Consider the following 16,907-nt stretch of genomic DNA (forward strand, 5'->3'; position numbering starts at 1 on the left):
AAATTTACCCTGTGTATCAAATCCTTAAAATAACCAACAGTTTTTCTTGTTCTTACTTTTGGCCAAACTTTGGAATTAAGAGTAATACAAAAGAATTATGAGCCATTTCTGCACGGAAGGATACTTCATTAAGTTGACAGGTAGTCTAATTAGCATGAGATAACAAGTATGGTAATGTATTATTTTGCTATTCATTATGTTTAATGTTTAACTGGTGCTTTTTACTTTGACAGATCTCAGGCAAGTGTGTACTTTGGAAAGTTTCTAATCCATCTGAGCATTAGTTTCTTTATCTGTGAATCTGGAATGAAAATAACAGCAGCTCGTAAGGTTATTGTGATAAATAAATAATGTAAGCATGTAAAGAGCTTAGTATAGTGCCTGGCTCATAAAAAACACTGAATCAATAGTAATTATTATTTTATAATTATATTACTTTAGAGTAAGATTAAATTTGGTGCAATACAGAGAGGGACCTGCTACATATCAGAGTCTGCAGTCCATTGTTAGCACACCCTAAAGTGGGATCTATGTCCCTTTGTTTCCCTTTATCAGCCCAGTCCTAATCCACCTACTTTCCTGCCTCAGAAAGGGACCAGACTTTGATTAATGAATGACTAGATCCCATTGCTTAAATAGTCTGCTAGTATGGCATTTATAAACTTATAATTATAATTTATAAATTCCTTGAGATCATAAATATTATCTATTTTATTTTATTTTTACTTATGTCAGGGTAAGAACAATGGTTTGAATGCCCAACGTGTACTTAGAAGCTGCATTCTTTTATTATTTTCACAGAAAGATGCAACTATCTTATTTATTTATTTATTTATTTATTTATTTATTTATTTATAAATTTATTTATTCAGTATTACTGAGATATAATTGATATACAGCACTGTATAAGTTTAAGATGTACAGAATGATTTGACTTATATAATCATGAAATGATTATCACAATAATTTTAGTGAACATCCATCACCTCATATGGATACAAAATTAATGAAATAGAAAAAACCCTTTTTCTGTGTAATGAGAATGCTTAGAATTTACACTCTTACCAACTTTCATGTATAACATATAGCTGTGTTGATTATATTTCTTAGGTATTTTCCTTGTGATGAGAACTTTTAGGACTTACTCTCTTAGAAACTTTCAAATATATCATGTAGCGGTGTTAACTACAGTTATCATGGTGTACAGTACATACCTAGTACTTATTTATCTTACAACTGGAAGTTTGTACTTTTTGACTACCTTCATCTACTTCCCCCTCCCTCCAACCCCTGCCTCTGGTAACCACACGTCTGATCTCTTTTTCTATGTGCTTGTTTGTTGGTTTGTTTAGTTTTGAAGTATAATTGACCTATGACACTCTGTTAGTTCCTGGTACACAATATAATAATTCAATATTTCTATACATTTCAAAATGATCACCATGATAAGTCTAGTCACCATCTGTCACTATACAAAGATATTACATAATTACTGACTGTATTCCCCAAACTGTAGGTTTTATACCCTTGAATTATTTATTTTGTAACTGGAAATGTCTACTCTTAATCTCCCACACCTGTTTCTCTCCTTGCTCCTTCCCCTTGCCTCTGGCAAATTATTTCACTTAGTATAGTGCCCTTTAGTTCCATCCATGTTGTTGCAAATGGCGTGATTTCATTCTTCCTTATGGCTGAGTAATGTATATGTATGTGTGTGTGTGTATATTTTTATATATGTAATATATATATATATATATATCTCACAACTTCTTTAACCATTCACCTGTTGATGGGACACTTAGATTGCTTCTGTATCTTGGCTATTGTAAATAATGCTGCAATGAATATAGGGGTGCATATATCTTTTCAAATTACTGCTTTCATTTTCTTTGGATAAATACTCAGGAATGGGATTACTGGATAGTATGATAATCCTATTTTTAATTTTTCTAGGAAACTCAATATTGTTTTGAATAATGGCTGTACCAGTTTACATTCCAAACAATGCATGATGTTTCCCTTTTCTCCACATGCGTGCCAACACTTACTTGTTGTCTTTTGGATAGTAGCCATTCTGACAGGTATGAGGTGATATCTCATTTTGGTTTTGATTTGCATTTCCCTGATGATTAGTTATATTGAGCATCTTTTCATGTACTTGTTGCCCATCTGTATGTCTTCTTTGGGAAAAATGTCTATTTAGGTCCTCTGTCCATTGTTTAATTGGCTTGTTTTTTTAATGTTGAGTTGTATATTTTAGATATTAACCCCTATAAGACACATTGTTTGCAAATATTTTCTCCCATTAAGAAGGCAGGCTTTTCATTTTGTTGAGTTTCCTTCACTGAGCAAGAAGCTTTTTAGTTTAATATAGTCTGATTTGTTTATTTTTGTTTTTGTTTCCTTGCCTAAAATGAAAAATATTGCTAAGACTAATATCAAAGAGCATACTGCCTATGCTTTCTCCTAGAAGTTCTATGCTTTCAGGTCTTACATTTAAGTCTTTAATCCATTCTAGGTTTATTTTTGTATATGGTGTGAGAAAGTAGTCCAGTTAGATTCTTTTGCATGTAGCTGTTCAGTTTTCCCAGGACCATTTATTGAAGAGGCTCTTTTCCCTATTGTGTATTCTTCCCTCTTTTGTTGTAGATTAATGGACCATATAAGTATGGGTTCATTTCTGGGCTGTCAGTTTGGTTCCAGTAATCTATGTGTCTGTTTTTGTGTCAGTACCATATTGTTTTGATTATTGTAGCTCTTTAGTATAGTTTGAAATCAGGGAGTGTGATTCCTCCAGCTTTGTTCTTCTTTCTCAAGAGTGTTTTGGCTATTCAGAGTCTTTTGTATGTCCATAGAAATTGTGGAATTATCTGTTTCAGTTATGTTGAAAAATGCTATTGGTGCTTTGGTAGGGATTGCATTGAATCTGTAGATCACCCTGGGTAGTACATTCACTTTAGCAATATTAATTCTTCCAGTCCATGAACACAGAATATCTTTCCATCTGTTTGTGCCAGTGTCTTATAAGTTTCTGAGTACAGTCTTTTAACTTCCTTAGCTAGGTTTCCTAAGTATTTTCTTCTTTTTGGTGTGATGGTAAATGGGGTTGTTTTCTTAATTTCTCTTTCTGATAGTTTGCTTTTAGTGTATAGAAATGTAACAGATTTCTGTATATTAATTTTTTATCCTACAACTTTATCAAATTCATTGATGAGTTCTAGTAATTTTATGGTGGCATCTGTAGGATTTTCTGTACAGGTGTTGAACTGTACATACTTGCATTCCTAGGATAAATCTCACTTGATCATGGTGTATGATCCTTTTAGTATATTGTTGAATTCAGTTTGCTAATATTTTGATAAAGATATTTGTGTCTATGTTCATTAGTAATACTGGCCTGTAATTGTCTTTTTTTGGTGATATCTTTGTCTGGTTTTGGTATCAGGGTGATACTGATTTCACAGAATGAGCTTGGAAGCATTCCTTCTTCTGCAGTTTTCTGGAATAATTTGAGGATAGGTTTTAACTTGTCCATACATGTTCAGTAGAATTCACCTGTGAAGCTGTCTGACCCTGGACTTTCTTTGTTCATGTTTTTTTTTTTTTTCGATTCAATTTCATTACTAGTAATCTCTCTGTTTATATTTTCTGTTTCTTCCTGATTCAGTCATGGAAGATTATACATTTCTATAATTTGTCCATTTCTATTAGGTTGTCTATTTTACTAGCATATAATTGTTCATAGAAATCTCTTGTGATCCTTTGTTATTTCTGTGTTGTTGGTTGGAACCTCTTTTTTGAACATCTTTACCATCATTACCTTGCATTAGTCCTTCTGGGATGTTATCCTGTTTCTTCATTTGGAACATATTCCTCTGTTGTCTCCTTTTGCTCAATTCTGTTTTTATTTCTGTATATTTGGAGAAGTGGCCTTTTGTTGTAGATGTCCTTTGGGGCCCAGCAGCACAGTCCTCTCTGGCCACCAGAGTTTATATGCTTTTGGGGTGTCCTCTATGTGGGCTGTATGGGCCCTTCTATTGTGGTAGGTTGACTACTGTGGGTGCACTGGTAGGCATGATTGTCCTCTGGTCCAGTCATTGCCTGGCCCTACCTAGTGTAGAGGCTGCTGGCCATGGTGAGTGGGGCTGGGTCCTAGCATGGCGGGCTTCACAGCCCGAGGAGTCCCAGTTTGTGTGCCAGCTGGGCCCAGTGCCAGTTGGCAGGGCCAGGGCATTAGGTAGCTGGCTGTGGGGTCCAGGGATCCTGGAGCTGGTGTTGGGCACTGGTTCATGGGGACAGTTCCAGTTCCCTCTGATGGGTATGGCTGGCTCCCAGGGAGGCTGTGTTCTCAGGGGATCCTACTGCAGCTGGCCTGCTGGTAGGTGGGTCTATGTCCTCACCAGGCTAGCTGCTAGCTTGCAACATCTCAGGACTTATACCGACCAACTAGTGGGCAGAGCCAGATCCCTGTACTAAGAAGCTAGAGGGAGGATTCCAAAATGGTGTTTACCAGCACCAGTATCCTTGCAGTGGAATGAGCTCCCCAAAATGGCTCCTGCTAACATATTTGACTTCATGGTGAGTCCTGGTTGCCTCCTGCCTCTCCAGGAGGTTCTCCAAGATCAGAAAGTGAGTCTGACCCAGCTCCTTTCAAATAATTGCTTCAACCTGTGTCTTGGAGTGTGTGAACTCTTGTGTGCACCTTTTAAGAGTGGAGTCTCTGTTTCCTACAGCCTTCTGGCTCTTCTGAAAGTAAGCACCACTGGCCATCAAGACAGATATTCTGGGGGTTCATCTTCTTGGTGCAAGACCCTTGTGCTTAGGAGCCCTATGTGCATTTCAGACCCCTTACTCCTCAGAAAGAACCTCTGCAATTGTAATTATCTTGTCGTTTGTGGGTCACCTCCCCAGGATTGTGGGTCTTGACTACACTGCATCTCCACCCCTCCTATCTGTCTCTGTGGTTTCTTCTTTGTATAAGATTTTTTCTGCTAGTCTTTAGGTTGTTCTCATCAATAGTTGCTCTGTAAGTAGTTGTAATTTTGGTGTGCCCACAGGAGGAAGTGAGCTCAGTGTCTTCCTACTCTGTCATCTTGGCCACTTCATGAACTGAATTCTTGATTAAATGGTAGTCTCTAACGTTACCTCAGCAGGGTTCTGACACTAATCCTTTCCTAGCAACAGAGGATCTTAGAGCTGGAATTGGGTATTCCAGTCACTTCTTGTTCATAATCATGTGAAGATTGATTAAATTGTGTGCATACTCATTTGGACAATAATGGAAGCAAAATCACTGTCTGCTAAGTAGAATTTAGAATTATATAGTAAGAACACATCAAAAAGTGGTATTACTCTTTGTAAGAGCTTATTTACCTTATATAAAAATCTCTTAAGAGAAAAAATCCATACCAAAAATATCTTGAAGTTAGACATGGAAATGTATTGGAACAAACTTAAGCTTTGTAGTTCAGGACATCTAGGTTTGAATGCCTGTCCTACCACCCACTAACTTTGTGACTTTGGGTAAATTTACTTAACCTTTTTGAGCCTCAACATTCTAATCTGTAAAATGGAGGTAATGAAATCTGCTTTCCAAGATTATTATGAATATTAAATGAAATAATATATCAAAACACCTACTTTAGCAGCTGTCACTTAACTGGCTTTTTATAACTGATAGTTGTAATTGGTATGAATAATAAGAAGACAGTATCTTTCTTCCAGTCTTGTCTGAACACAACTACAACTTAAAATTCCTGTGAATTTGGGAATAATTACTGGGTACCTTCTAATACCCCAAAGCATCTCTCTATGCTGGATGAACGCCCAGAAGCTTTAAATCTTGTGAAACTTTTGAGCTTTAATTCATCTATGCTTTGCCCAGAACAGCTGCTATCTATCTCCCTACTATGGAATGTGCTAGCAGAGGTGCTCTTTTTAGCTCTGGAGATTTCTGAGGGCTGTATTTGCTTGTTCTTACTGTATTTTGTCAAATGGAGAAATGGCGATAAATTAATCAACTATCCTTTATTTTTTTAAATTTTAAACAACTTTATTGTGTTATAATTTCTGTGCAATAAACTACACATATTTCAGATGTACAATTTGATGAATTTTGATAAATGTATACACTTGTGAAACCACCAACACAATCAAGATACCTAACATTTCTATCATTCCCCAAGAGGTGCAAATTTCAAACTCCCAGTTTATGCCTTCCCACCTCCTTTACCTGCTGGTCACCATAAGTTTGTTCTTTGTGTCTGTAAGTCTGTTTCTGTTTTGTAAATAAGTTCATTTGTGTATTTTTTTAGAGCCTACGTATTAGCAATAGCATATGGCATTTTTCTTTCTCTTTCTGGCTTACTTCACTTAGAATGACTATCTCCAGGTCCATCCATGTTGATGCAAATGGCATTATTTTATTCTCTTTTATGGCTTAGTAGTATTCCATTGTATATATGTATACCACAGCTTCTTTATCCAGTCATCTGCTGATGGACATTTAGGTTGTTTCCATGTCTTGGCTACTGTAAATAGCACTGTATGAACATTGGAGTGCATGTGTCTATTTGAATTAACGTTTCCTCTAGGTATATGCCCAGGAGTGGGATTGCTGGATCATATGGTAAGTCTCCCAGGAGTGGTATTGCTGAATCATATGGTAAGTATCTTTAGTTTTTTGAGGAACCTCCATCCAAGTGGTAATTTGGAGAATCAAGACTTACTTTGCTAGTTGGGGATGAACAAGATTATATGTGCAAACAGTAATCATCAACAATATCTCTCTGCACTCAAATCTTAGGTAATTGGAATTTATATTGTCATAATGTACATTCCATAGTCACTAGTATTTTAAGGGTGTGAGAAATATCTGGTATTGAAAATGGTGAGTAAAATATAACTAAAACCCATTAACAAATGGCATTTTCTCCAATCCCTTTAGAAGAACCCATCAATCTAATTTTATGCATGATATGTTTAATCCAGGGAATTTCTTTTGAAGACATATTTCCAGATAACATTTAATCTATGAGAAATTCAGTGCAGTCAGCCTCAAATATGATGTGTATTACTTTTGAATAAGCTCTCATAGCCTGATTATAGCCATCAGACTTTTTTCAAACTTTCCTAGAAAGTATTGTCAGATTCCTAGTATGATGTAAGAGTTGCAAAAGGAGAGCTTTTCTTGCTTTATATGGCTGGGATTATTATTATCTATATATTTTTCAGCTTTATTGATGTATAATTGATTTATTAGCTTGCTTCGAAAACAGTTTGGAAATCTAATCATCAGAAAAACATCAAATAAACCTGAATTGAGGGGCATTTTTCAAATTACTTGGCCAGTACTCCTCCAAGCTGTCAAGATAATGGGAAACAAGCAAAGTCTAAGAAACTGTCACAGGCCAGAGGAGACTAAGGAGGCATGACTAAATGGAATGTGGTATCCTGGAAGGGATCTTGAAATGAAAAAAGGATATTAGTGGAAAAACTAATGAAATCCAAATAGTCTGGCATTTGCTAATAGTACTGTACCAATGTACCAGTATTGGTTTCCTAGCTGTGACAAAAGTACCACTGTGAGCTAAAGTGTTACAATAGGGGAAACAGAGTAAGAGCTACATGAGAACTCTATTATATCTGCAAATTTTCTGTAAATCTAGAATTATTCCAAAGTTTAAGTTTATTAAAATGAAAAACTAAAAAAAAAAGTTTTTGGTGGTGCTGAATTTAAAATGAAGTTGTTAGATCAGTAAGCATTGTCTACTTTGGGTCCAGCCTGGAGATGAGCATTAAGTAAGGAGACATAGGCATAAGGTGTGGCCTCCAGGTGGCTTATCAACTAAGGAACTGAAGAGATAAGAATTTGACAGGTGAAAAGATTAACAAGCATTGATACTATTTGATTAAGCTCCAACTGGGTGATACTGACTGTAGGAGGTCAGAGGGAGAAGGTTGGAGTTGCCACCAAGGGCTTCACAGACTGAGTGAACCTGGATGAATAAATTAGAATTGCATTAGTTGAGAGAAGGGAGACTTGCAGATGAAGGGAACAAAGAGAAAAAGCACTAAGTTCTTGGGTACAGAAAACTCAGGGAAGAATAAAGGCAGCTTGTTCTGATGTGAGGTGGAAGAGGAATGCATATTTTTAGAGAGGTAGATAGAACAGTATGAAGAACCTTGAAAGTTATACAGTAGGGGATAGGGGATAGGGTCAAAATTGGCCACAAGGAACCAGTGTAGCAGCAGTAGGATTACAGTATTTGTTTTGATTTTGTGGCTTTCAACCTTTGGCCAAATTTATGTCTATTATTTATTAATCTGCTAATGCTTCTCTTAGCGTGTGCATTTGATAAGACTATGCGGGGATGAAGTTCACCTGCAAGAGGTGAAAATACAGTCATGCTCCTCTTCTGGATTAAAAGGGCTTTTGACTAAATGAAATAGAATAATCTTCTCTGTAAGCCCTTTCTTACCTGGAACTTTTCTCTGTCCATACTCTTTCCCAGAGTCAGAAGGAACTTCAGTCCCTCTGTTTGTTACTGACTCAGTTAAAGCTTGTTTTTCTTTCAAGTGAGTAGTGCATTGTATTCAGATCATTTTGCTCTTTGAAAAGATTGTTGGACTTTATTTTTAAGTGATGGGTACTTTGCTTATTTTAAAAAATAAATAATGGGAAGGGTCATACCAACTTTGCCCACTCAGAACTATTAAGTGACAGAGCTCTTAGAAAGGGGAAGGCATTGACTACCTTGGTCTCAGTGCAGTCAACAAGAAACCAAAGGCCTCATGATATGCCATTCGGGTCTCCTGTGTGCTTATTGCCTGTGTGCAAGCAAACTCACAAATTTGTGGTCTTAGAAATTCATTGGGGTCTGTTTAGACTGGTCAAGGGGAAAGAGCCCATAATAACTAGGAAATCAAATTCACTAAATAAGGCTATTTGGAAGAGAACGTATCTCAATTTTTGTTGTCTTTCTATTCTGTATCACATAGTTTAGAAGGAACTCTTTCCTGTATGTCAGTCTTATCTCCCCAGCTAGATTGGGAATTCTAATATGTACTGCATGTGGTGAAAAAGGATAGGGCTTTGCTGTCAGATAGCTTTAGATTTGTAATTTGGTACAGCCAATTAATAGATCATTTTTCTTGGACAGGTTTCATAACCTATCTGAACCTAAATTTCCTTTGTTGTAAAATGAGAATAGTCATGCTAATGCTTCAGAATTATTGTAAAGATTTCACGGATATATGTATATGTCTTCACAAAGAGTTTTGTACTCAGTAAGCACTCAGCAAATCTTAGTTTCCCTTTCTCCTTAAAGTTGTTCATCTGATACAAAGCCTAACCCAGTACTAACATACAATAAGGCTTGGAAATTTCCTCTGGGGAGGCCATTCCTGCCGCCTTTTTGGTTAGAATTTATATAAGGACAACTCTGGGCCAAATTCTAGGGCAGACAAAGAAAGTTCACTGTCTTCCTTACCTGCATCTCTCCAGGTAGTCCCTCCCTTCACTCCAAACATGCACACTGCCTGCGCTTTCTAGGAAGACCAAAGTAGTGAATTGGTAATGGTAGGATTACAGGCATCAGAAGAATTGAATTTTAAAGTAGATGGTACTCCCAGTGCTTCTTATTTCACAGCCTCCTGGGTCTACACATAGAGCCATCTCTGAAGGAATTGGAGAGGGACCAAATTTCCTTCTGACTCTGGAAAAAACTCCAGATAAGAAAGGACTAGATAGATGAGATTATTTAGAACTGATCAAGGAAAGCCTTTTTAATCCAGAATGATAGACATGAATGTATTTTATTGTGACCACCTTAAGACATAGCTACTTTTGAGAAACTACCTTTAAATATCTACCTTCTCCTCTTTTCACACTAGGCTGTACTTCTGAAATTGCTTAGGCCTTAACATCTTTTTAGACATAATGTGGTAGAAGTGCAACTAAAAGGGAAAATGATACTAGTATTTATTTATTTATTTTGGCAGCAGTAAAGTAGCAAACCTTACCTTGTGCTCTCTTCTTGCCACATCTTGGAACATCTCTCAGGAGAATTCCAGGGAGCTAGGGGTGGAGGTGGGAGATCAGGAAGAAAATTATTTTTTTAGGAAGAAAAGTCTTAATGGTCGTATTAACCTAGATTTGTTGCAGACTTATTGGTAAAGAGATATGAATTACAAGTTTTACATGGCTGATTGTGACAAAAGCATTTTTTATTAAATGTCGCAAAACAGACAAGCTGAAAACAAGCATCTCTTGCTGTGGTTGTACCATTAGATAAAGCAGTAGGAAGCCAGTGGCTTAAGGACTCATGACAGTATTCATTTAAAAATGCACATAGATCTCTCTGGTGACCAAATGACTACACAGTAGCAACACTGCAGTTGTCTAGTACCAAACAAACTGGGGATTTAGATTTGATTTTCCTTTTAGGTGTATTTTGTAAGTAGATAAGTAAAAAACTGAAAAGGCAGCTTTAAATTCTATTCATGCTTCCTTCTTCCTTCACCCGACTCTTAAATCCATAGGCACTGGCTAAGCAAAGACAGCCTTATTATTTTCCTATAAATTAGAGTAGCCCTTCTTGGGGCAGCATTTGAAATAAACAGAACCATTTGGAGGGAATCTGTATCTAAATTTCTCTTTGCAGAGGTTGACTGGGTCACAAATTATAACCTGTTTAAAAAAGACAAAATAAACACCCACACAAGTCATTTATAGACTTCAATTATGTGTGAAAATTTAATCGTAGAAATTGTGAGCATCCATTTAGAAAGTTTCCAAGTTTACTTTGTAAATTCTGAACTGTCACTGTTCTAGTGCAATATGCTATAATATTTGTGGGTTCAGTTTTCACAGCTAGCCAGTTATATTAAATTTTACTAGGTACATCATGCTTGCTCTAAAACCATAGATTGTATGCAGTATAGATGGATGTAGTATACAGGCATTTGTGCTGTTTTTTTTTTAAACTTTTTTTTATTGAGTTATAGTCATTTTACAATGTTGTGTCAAATTCCAGTGTAGAGCACAATTTTTCAGTTATACATGAACATACATATATTCATTGTCACATTTTTTTTTGCTGTGAGCTACCACAAGATCTTGTATATATTTCCCTGTGCCCCTGTGCTATACAGTATAATCTTGTTTATCTATTCTGCACATGCCTGCCAGTATCTACAAATTTTGAAATCCCAGTCTGTCCCTTCCCAACCCCCCACCCCCTTGGCAACCACAAGTTTGTATTCTATGTCTATAAGTCTGTTTCTGTTTTGTATTTATGTTCTTTTTTTGTTTGTTTGTTTAGATTCCACGTATGAGTGATCTCATATGGTATTTTCCTTTCTCTTTCTGGCTTACTTCACTTAGAATGACATTCTCCAGGAACATCCATGTTGCTGCAAATGGTCTTATGTTGTCAATTTTTATGGATGAATACTATTCCATTGTATAAATATACCACATCTTCTTTATCCAGTCATCTGTCGATAGACATTTAGGCTGTTTCTGTGTCTTGGCTATTGTAAATAATGCTGCTATGAACATTGGGGTGCAGGTGTCTTTTTGAAGTAAGATTCCTTCTGGATATATGCCCAGGAATGGTATTACTGGGTCATATTGTGCTGTGATTATTGAGCTTAGTCCAAGTGGCATTGCTAATAGCAGTAAGCACTTGCTCTCTCTTCTAAGCTCCTTGCATTCATTGGCTTTGTCATTCACTTGACCCTTCTGACCATCTTGTATGGTTGGCTTAGCTTCATATTTAAATACCATGTTGTAAATGAACTTTTTAATATATCTATGTCTAATCCCTCCAGTAGATTGTAACTTTAAGAGGGAATCTCTGCTATTTTTCTTTAGACATTTTAAAGAATTGAATAAATTTCTTACACACTTAAGAGACACCCAAGAAATACTGTTGAATAGCTATTAAATACAGTTTTGGACAACCATCTTAGATTTTATTGCATTACAGCTGGAACCTCTCAATATTCATTAAAGTGTCAACTGAGAAAAATGTGACAGGTTGATTAGAAAACAAGACAAAACTCCATCTTGATTGAATGTTTTATTGTAGGTTGATACTTTCATAAAAGAGACTTTTATTTTCCCATCTGAAGCATGGTTATTGAAATTTTGGTCTTCCTTTGGAATTTGAACATTCACATGGGCACCTTCTAAAGCAGAAACCTTGTCAGTTTCCTTCCTTTAAAAGGAACTTGACCCTTGGGATGACAGACAAGAAACTTACTGAAGCTAGCTGGAGACAAGTTGTTTCCTGTAGACAACAGTTGTTCAGCAGCCCTGCTCTGTGCCTTTGTTAGGAAGGGTACCTTGAACCTCAAACCCTGACATGTGAGCAGAAATAACTTGGCATTCTTTGGGTGGAGGGGAAGGGTGTGGTTTGCTCTTTCAAAAAGATTGATTTAAATTCCTACAGTGCCATTGCCCACTTGCAAATGCATTTGTGTGCTGAAAAGAATGTCAGTAACCTTGTAATTCCAGACTACTTTCTTTTCCTATAAGAAATTTAAATTTTATTCCTTAGTGAATCTTTGTGACACTCATTCCTAATTGCTCTGGCAGTGTATGGTTTTCAGTCATATCTGTTGACTGTGTTCCTTTAAGTTCCCCCAGGGAATTAGGAAATTAGCGTCATCCAATATTAAGATGTATTGAAGTGAACATGTGCCTGTAGGCACTAACTCTTTATATATAAAAGGTCGCTTGTTAGAAATAAACTTGATATGTGAAATTTTAGACTTATAGATATGATCAATTTAGAAAACAATGTTTTTTACATTTCCTGACAATTCAAAGATGGACAATTGTTCATGTTCACCAGGGCAGGTTCTACCTAAAGTAGGTTCTACTTTAAGAAGTGTTATTATGTGGGGGGTGATTATAACTCAGTGGTACAGTACGTGCTTAGCATGCAGGAGGTCCAGAATTCAATCCCCAGTACCTCCATTAAAAAATAAAAATAAAATAAAATTTAAAAAATAACAACTTTTTTAAAAAAAGTGTTATTATAGCCCATTCTGGTCAGCCTTACAAAGATGTAGAACATGCTAGGAGGCATGTGTACTTGTCAGGCAGTTCCAGAGCATGGGAGGAATACTTGTGGTCCACAGTTGATGGCTAGAGGGTAAAGATATCAGTGAAGGTTTACTGTAATGTTCAGTGATACTAGGCCTGGCCACCACCTTAACTCAGCAAACAGTGAACAGTGCTCTGAACATATAAGCATTCAGTAAGGTGGGAAAGGCTTCAAAAAGTCATTTATCTTAAAGGTCCTTTGCCTTTTTTCTCCCACACAAACATGACAGATGACACTCACCCAGGGCCATGTATAATTATTAGCATATTAGCTATAACATTAACTCTTAATTCATTCAGAAATATCTGTTAGAATGCCAAGTGCCTAAAAGTACCATATTTATGGGGCATCTTTTTATCTACTTAAATTTGTAAATATACAAATAATGGACAAATTACTTGACACACTTCATACAAACTGAACACTCCCTATTGTATCATGGAGATTGAGAACCACTGATTTAATTGAACCTTCCATCACTCCTGATTATTTTACTGACTTTTCCATTGTTTATCCTCAAAATTGAAAAGAAGGTATATGTTATGTTTATGAATGAAAGCTTGACTTTATAATTTAATAAGGAAATAGGATTCCTATTAGAAAAATTATCTTGCTGCAAATTTTGCTGGGCTGTAACAGATCTTTAAAGGAGGACATTCTGTACTCTGATCTAAATAGCCTGTAGAGATTCCAGTTCGTATTGGGAGAAGTTGAGAATTTTTTTTCCTGGGGTTGTGTGAGGAGAGAGAAAATTACTCATAACAAGTTACAAGGACAAAAATACAACCTCTGCATATGCATGCATGTGTGTGTTGGAGGGGCACGGTATAAATCTAGATTTGACTGTATGAAAATTTTTTTATTTTGCATTTTAATTTCCATTAGGAAGACTGTTTCTTTTGATTTTATATTTCTAATGTTTCTGCTCCATGTGTCTTTTTAATGTAGCCCCATGAAGAAACATTTATTGATTGTGCTCTGCAGTTCAGAACTGTTTGCTAATAGTTTTAAATTTGGATAAATTACTATAGATATATGAATTAAGGTTCTAAAAGAAATGCATATCAGAGGAGAAACCTAACTAAAAAGTATTAATTTTACTATTTTAAAGCTCTCTCCTACGTATGATTAGTAGACAAAATAAGTGTATTATCTCTAAGATTCCTTAGCAGCACATGTTAAAGGCTAACGTATAGTACAGGTATATTTCAAACTTATTATACACGTGGGCTTAGCTCTTATATCTTCTTATTCAGTTTCTGTTCTAAATGATAAAAATTGAGATGTAGTGGCTTGTAACATTCTCAAGGAAAGATTCGTTTCTGTTAACTATATGATGCTTATTAGGACAGGAAGTAGACATAGATCATTTGGAATGACTTTCAACAAGGGCTGAAACACATCTTCCCACTACTCACACTTTTGAGTTAATTTCACTTTAGGTTATTGATATGCATTAGCTAGCTTTTCTTCTGCATGATTAGATGTGGGAATTTCAATGGAAGAAAAAGAAAAAGTCAGATTGATAAAAGGATCTGTGAACTGAAAGCTCTTCAGTCCACTTGTGATGCATCATTAACGACAAAATAATAGAGGGAAAACCATGTATCTGTGAACCACGGATTTTGATTTCATTTCTGCTAGTTCATAACACTTTTTGTTGAATTTGAAAAATAAAAACAATAAACACTTTTTTTCAACAATATAGTATCTTGTCTTTTATGTCCTAGATTAAGAAGAAACAGCAAGATGTACTTGGTTTCTTAGAAGCTAACAAGATAGGATTTGAAGAAAAAGATATTGCAGCCAATGAAGAGAATCGGAAGTGGATGAGAGAAAATGTACCTGAAAACAGTCGACCAGCAACAGGGTACCCCCTGCCGCCTCAGATTTTCAATGAAAGCCAGTACCTTGGGGTAAGGAACCAATTTAAATTCTTGTTTTTTCAAATGGATTACCTTAAATCCCTCACCCCACATCTTCATACAGTCATTTCTTCTGTTCATCCTATGCATCCATCCTAGGCAGCTAGAGTATTTTGCCTTCTACTAGGAAACAAAGGGATGAGTCAGTCACCAAAATACCTGTGAATGTATAAATACAGACCAGAGCATTTATACTGTTTCTGGTATGTCCAAGAAGAAGCCTCTGAAAAGTCAGGTGTTTTACTTATTTAGATTAAAATCAATTTAAAAAGAGGAATATCTTACTTTGTGCTAAAAGGTAATATTTCTATTTTGGTATCATTAATGAATGTTCTTAAAATTCTGAGTTAGCTAATTGAACTTATGTATGGAATGAGGGAAGCAAAAATAGAGTTTTTACTTTGTGACTGGTACTTTCAAGTATGCCATCTTGTTTAGTCTTCATTTAAACTGTGAAGTAGTTTCCTTCATTGTTTATTCACTGGATATTTAAGTAACATTTGTACCCTATGGCCATTCTAGTTACCATGACAAGTACAAGTATTAATAGAAAACAGCCTTTTTTCTTAAAGAGTTGGTTGGGAGTGGCATGTGGGTATAATCATACACACCTGAAACAGAGAGTGGTTATGAAGCCACATCCATGTGATGACTTGGTATAGAAATCATATGGAAGGGCTATAGGAATTTCCAGTAAAGAATTGTTTACTTTGCTATGTCCTCAGAATTAGCATAATTGAGGAAAAAATGTTTTTAGAGCCAGCAATCCAAATCTTCTAACTCATAGGTTTATATGGGAGTGAGGATACTTTTTGGTGGGGATCCTTTTATGTGCCAATTCAGAGCATCTGGGGGAGGATATGGCAAAATTCAGAAGTAAAATATTTTCTCTGAATTGAATTCATCAGTTCTGAGGAGGGGCCTGAAGATTTCTTCTGTTACTGCAAACAGGGCCGGTGTGTAAAGACATACTCTGCAGATAAGGAGAAGGCAATTCAGCTGTTCATTTAGATAGTGAAACCTCAGTGCCTCTATATTTGAAATTTCTGCAAATTGTTGACTTTCAAGGGCTGGAAGAGGCCTCAGAGGTCATCCAGTCCAATTGAAGCCAGCATATATTGTCTTAACCTTTCTTTTTTGAAGCACAAATTTCAATTTGTTTGCCTTTTAAAAACAAAGACATTTTGGGTTATAAGGGTAATGTTTGAGAAGCCACGTTTACCTGGTTTATTTCTCCCTTGGAAGCCACACTACAAGGGAATGGAGTATGTTATGGAAAAAAGGCAAGTGTCACTAAGAAATGGGAAGAAGGAAAGGAAGGGGCAGGAGGTGACACTCAGACCAAACAAATGGTGTTAATGGAAAAGGAATCCAATTTCTGTTGATTGCCTGCTGTGTGCCAGACACCAAGTTAGGAGTTTAATAATGATAAAAATTAAGATTTGTCCCAATATAGACTCTTAGGGAGAAAAGTGTATAGCAATCATTCATAGAAAGTGTATTATATGTATATTGTGCTACATACTTTATGTGTATAATATTAGTCAGTTCTCATACAAATCGCATGAAATAGGTACTGTTATTCCTATTTTACAGATGAAGCAATTGAAGCCTAAAAGAGGTTAACTGAATTCCTAAATCACATGACTAGTAAATGTTGCAGCTAGGATTTAAACTTAGATCTGTTTTATCCTGAAGCTCTTACTCTTTCTTTTAAACCACTACATTGTTTAGTTTCCTGTCTACTCCAAGATCCCATCTTCCTTCTTTTATTGCTTTATTTTGTATTGGGGGTGGGGAGCTGACCTCAGCAAATTATATTTCCCAGTGTCCATTACCAAATGGCTGCCTATTAGGTGTGGCT

At 36.1% G+C, this 16,907-nt stretch overlaps 1 protein-coding gene across 1 annotated transcript in view; it reads left to right on the forward strand.

Annotated features, from left to right (window-relative positions):
• The window catches only part of SH3BGRL (SH3 domain binding glutamate rich protein like), a 70,276-nt gene that overhangs the window by 44,055 nt on the left and 9,314 nt on the right, over nt 1-16,907 (forward strand). The window contains exon 2 of the mRNA XM_010949751.3: nt 14,849-15,034. Coding sequence (XP_010948053.1) covers nt 14,849-15,034 — 186 coding nt within the window. The remainder of the gene's footprint in view (nt 1-14,848; nt 15,035-16,907) is intronic.

This window comes from Camelus bactrianus, chromosome X (genome assembly GCF_048773025.1).
Source record: "Camelus bactrianus isolate YW-2024 breed Bactrian camel chromosome X, ASM4877302v1, whole genome shotgun sequence".
Lineage (NCBI taxonomy): Eukaryota > Metazoa > Chordata > Mammalia > Artiodactyla > Camelidae > Camelus > Camelus bactrianus.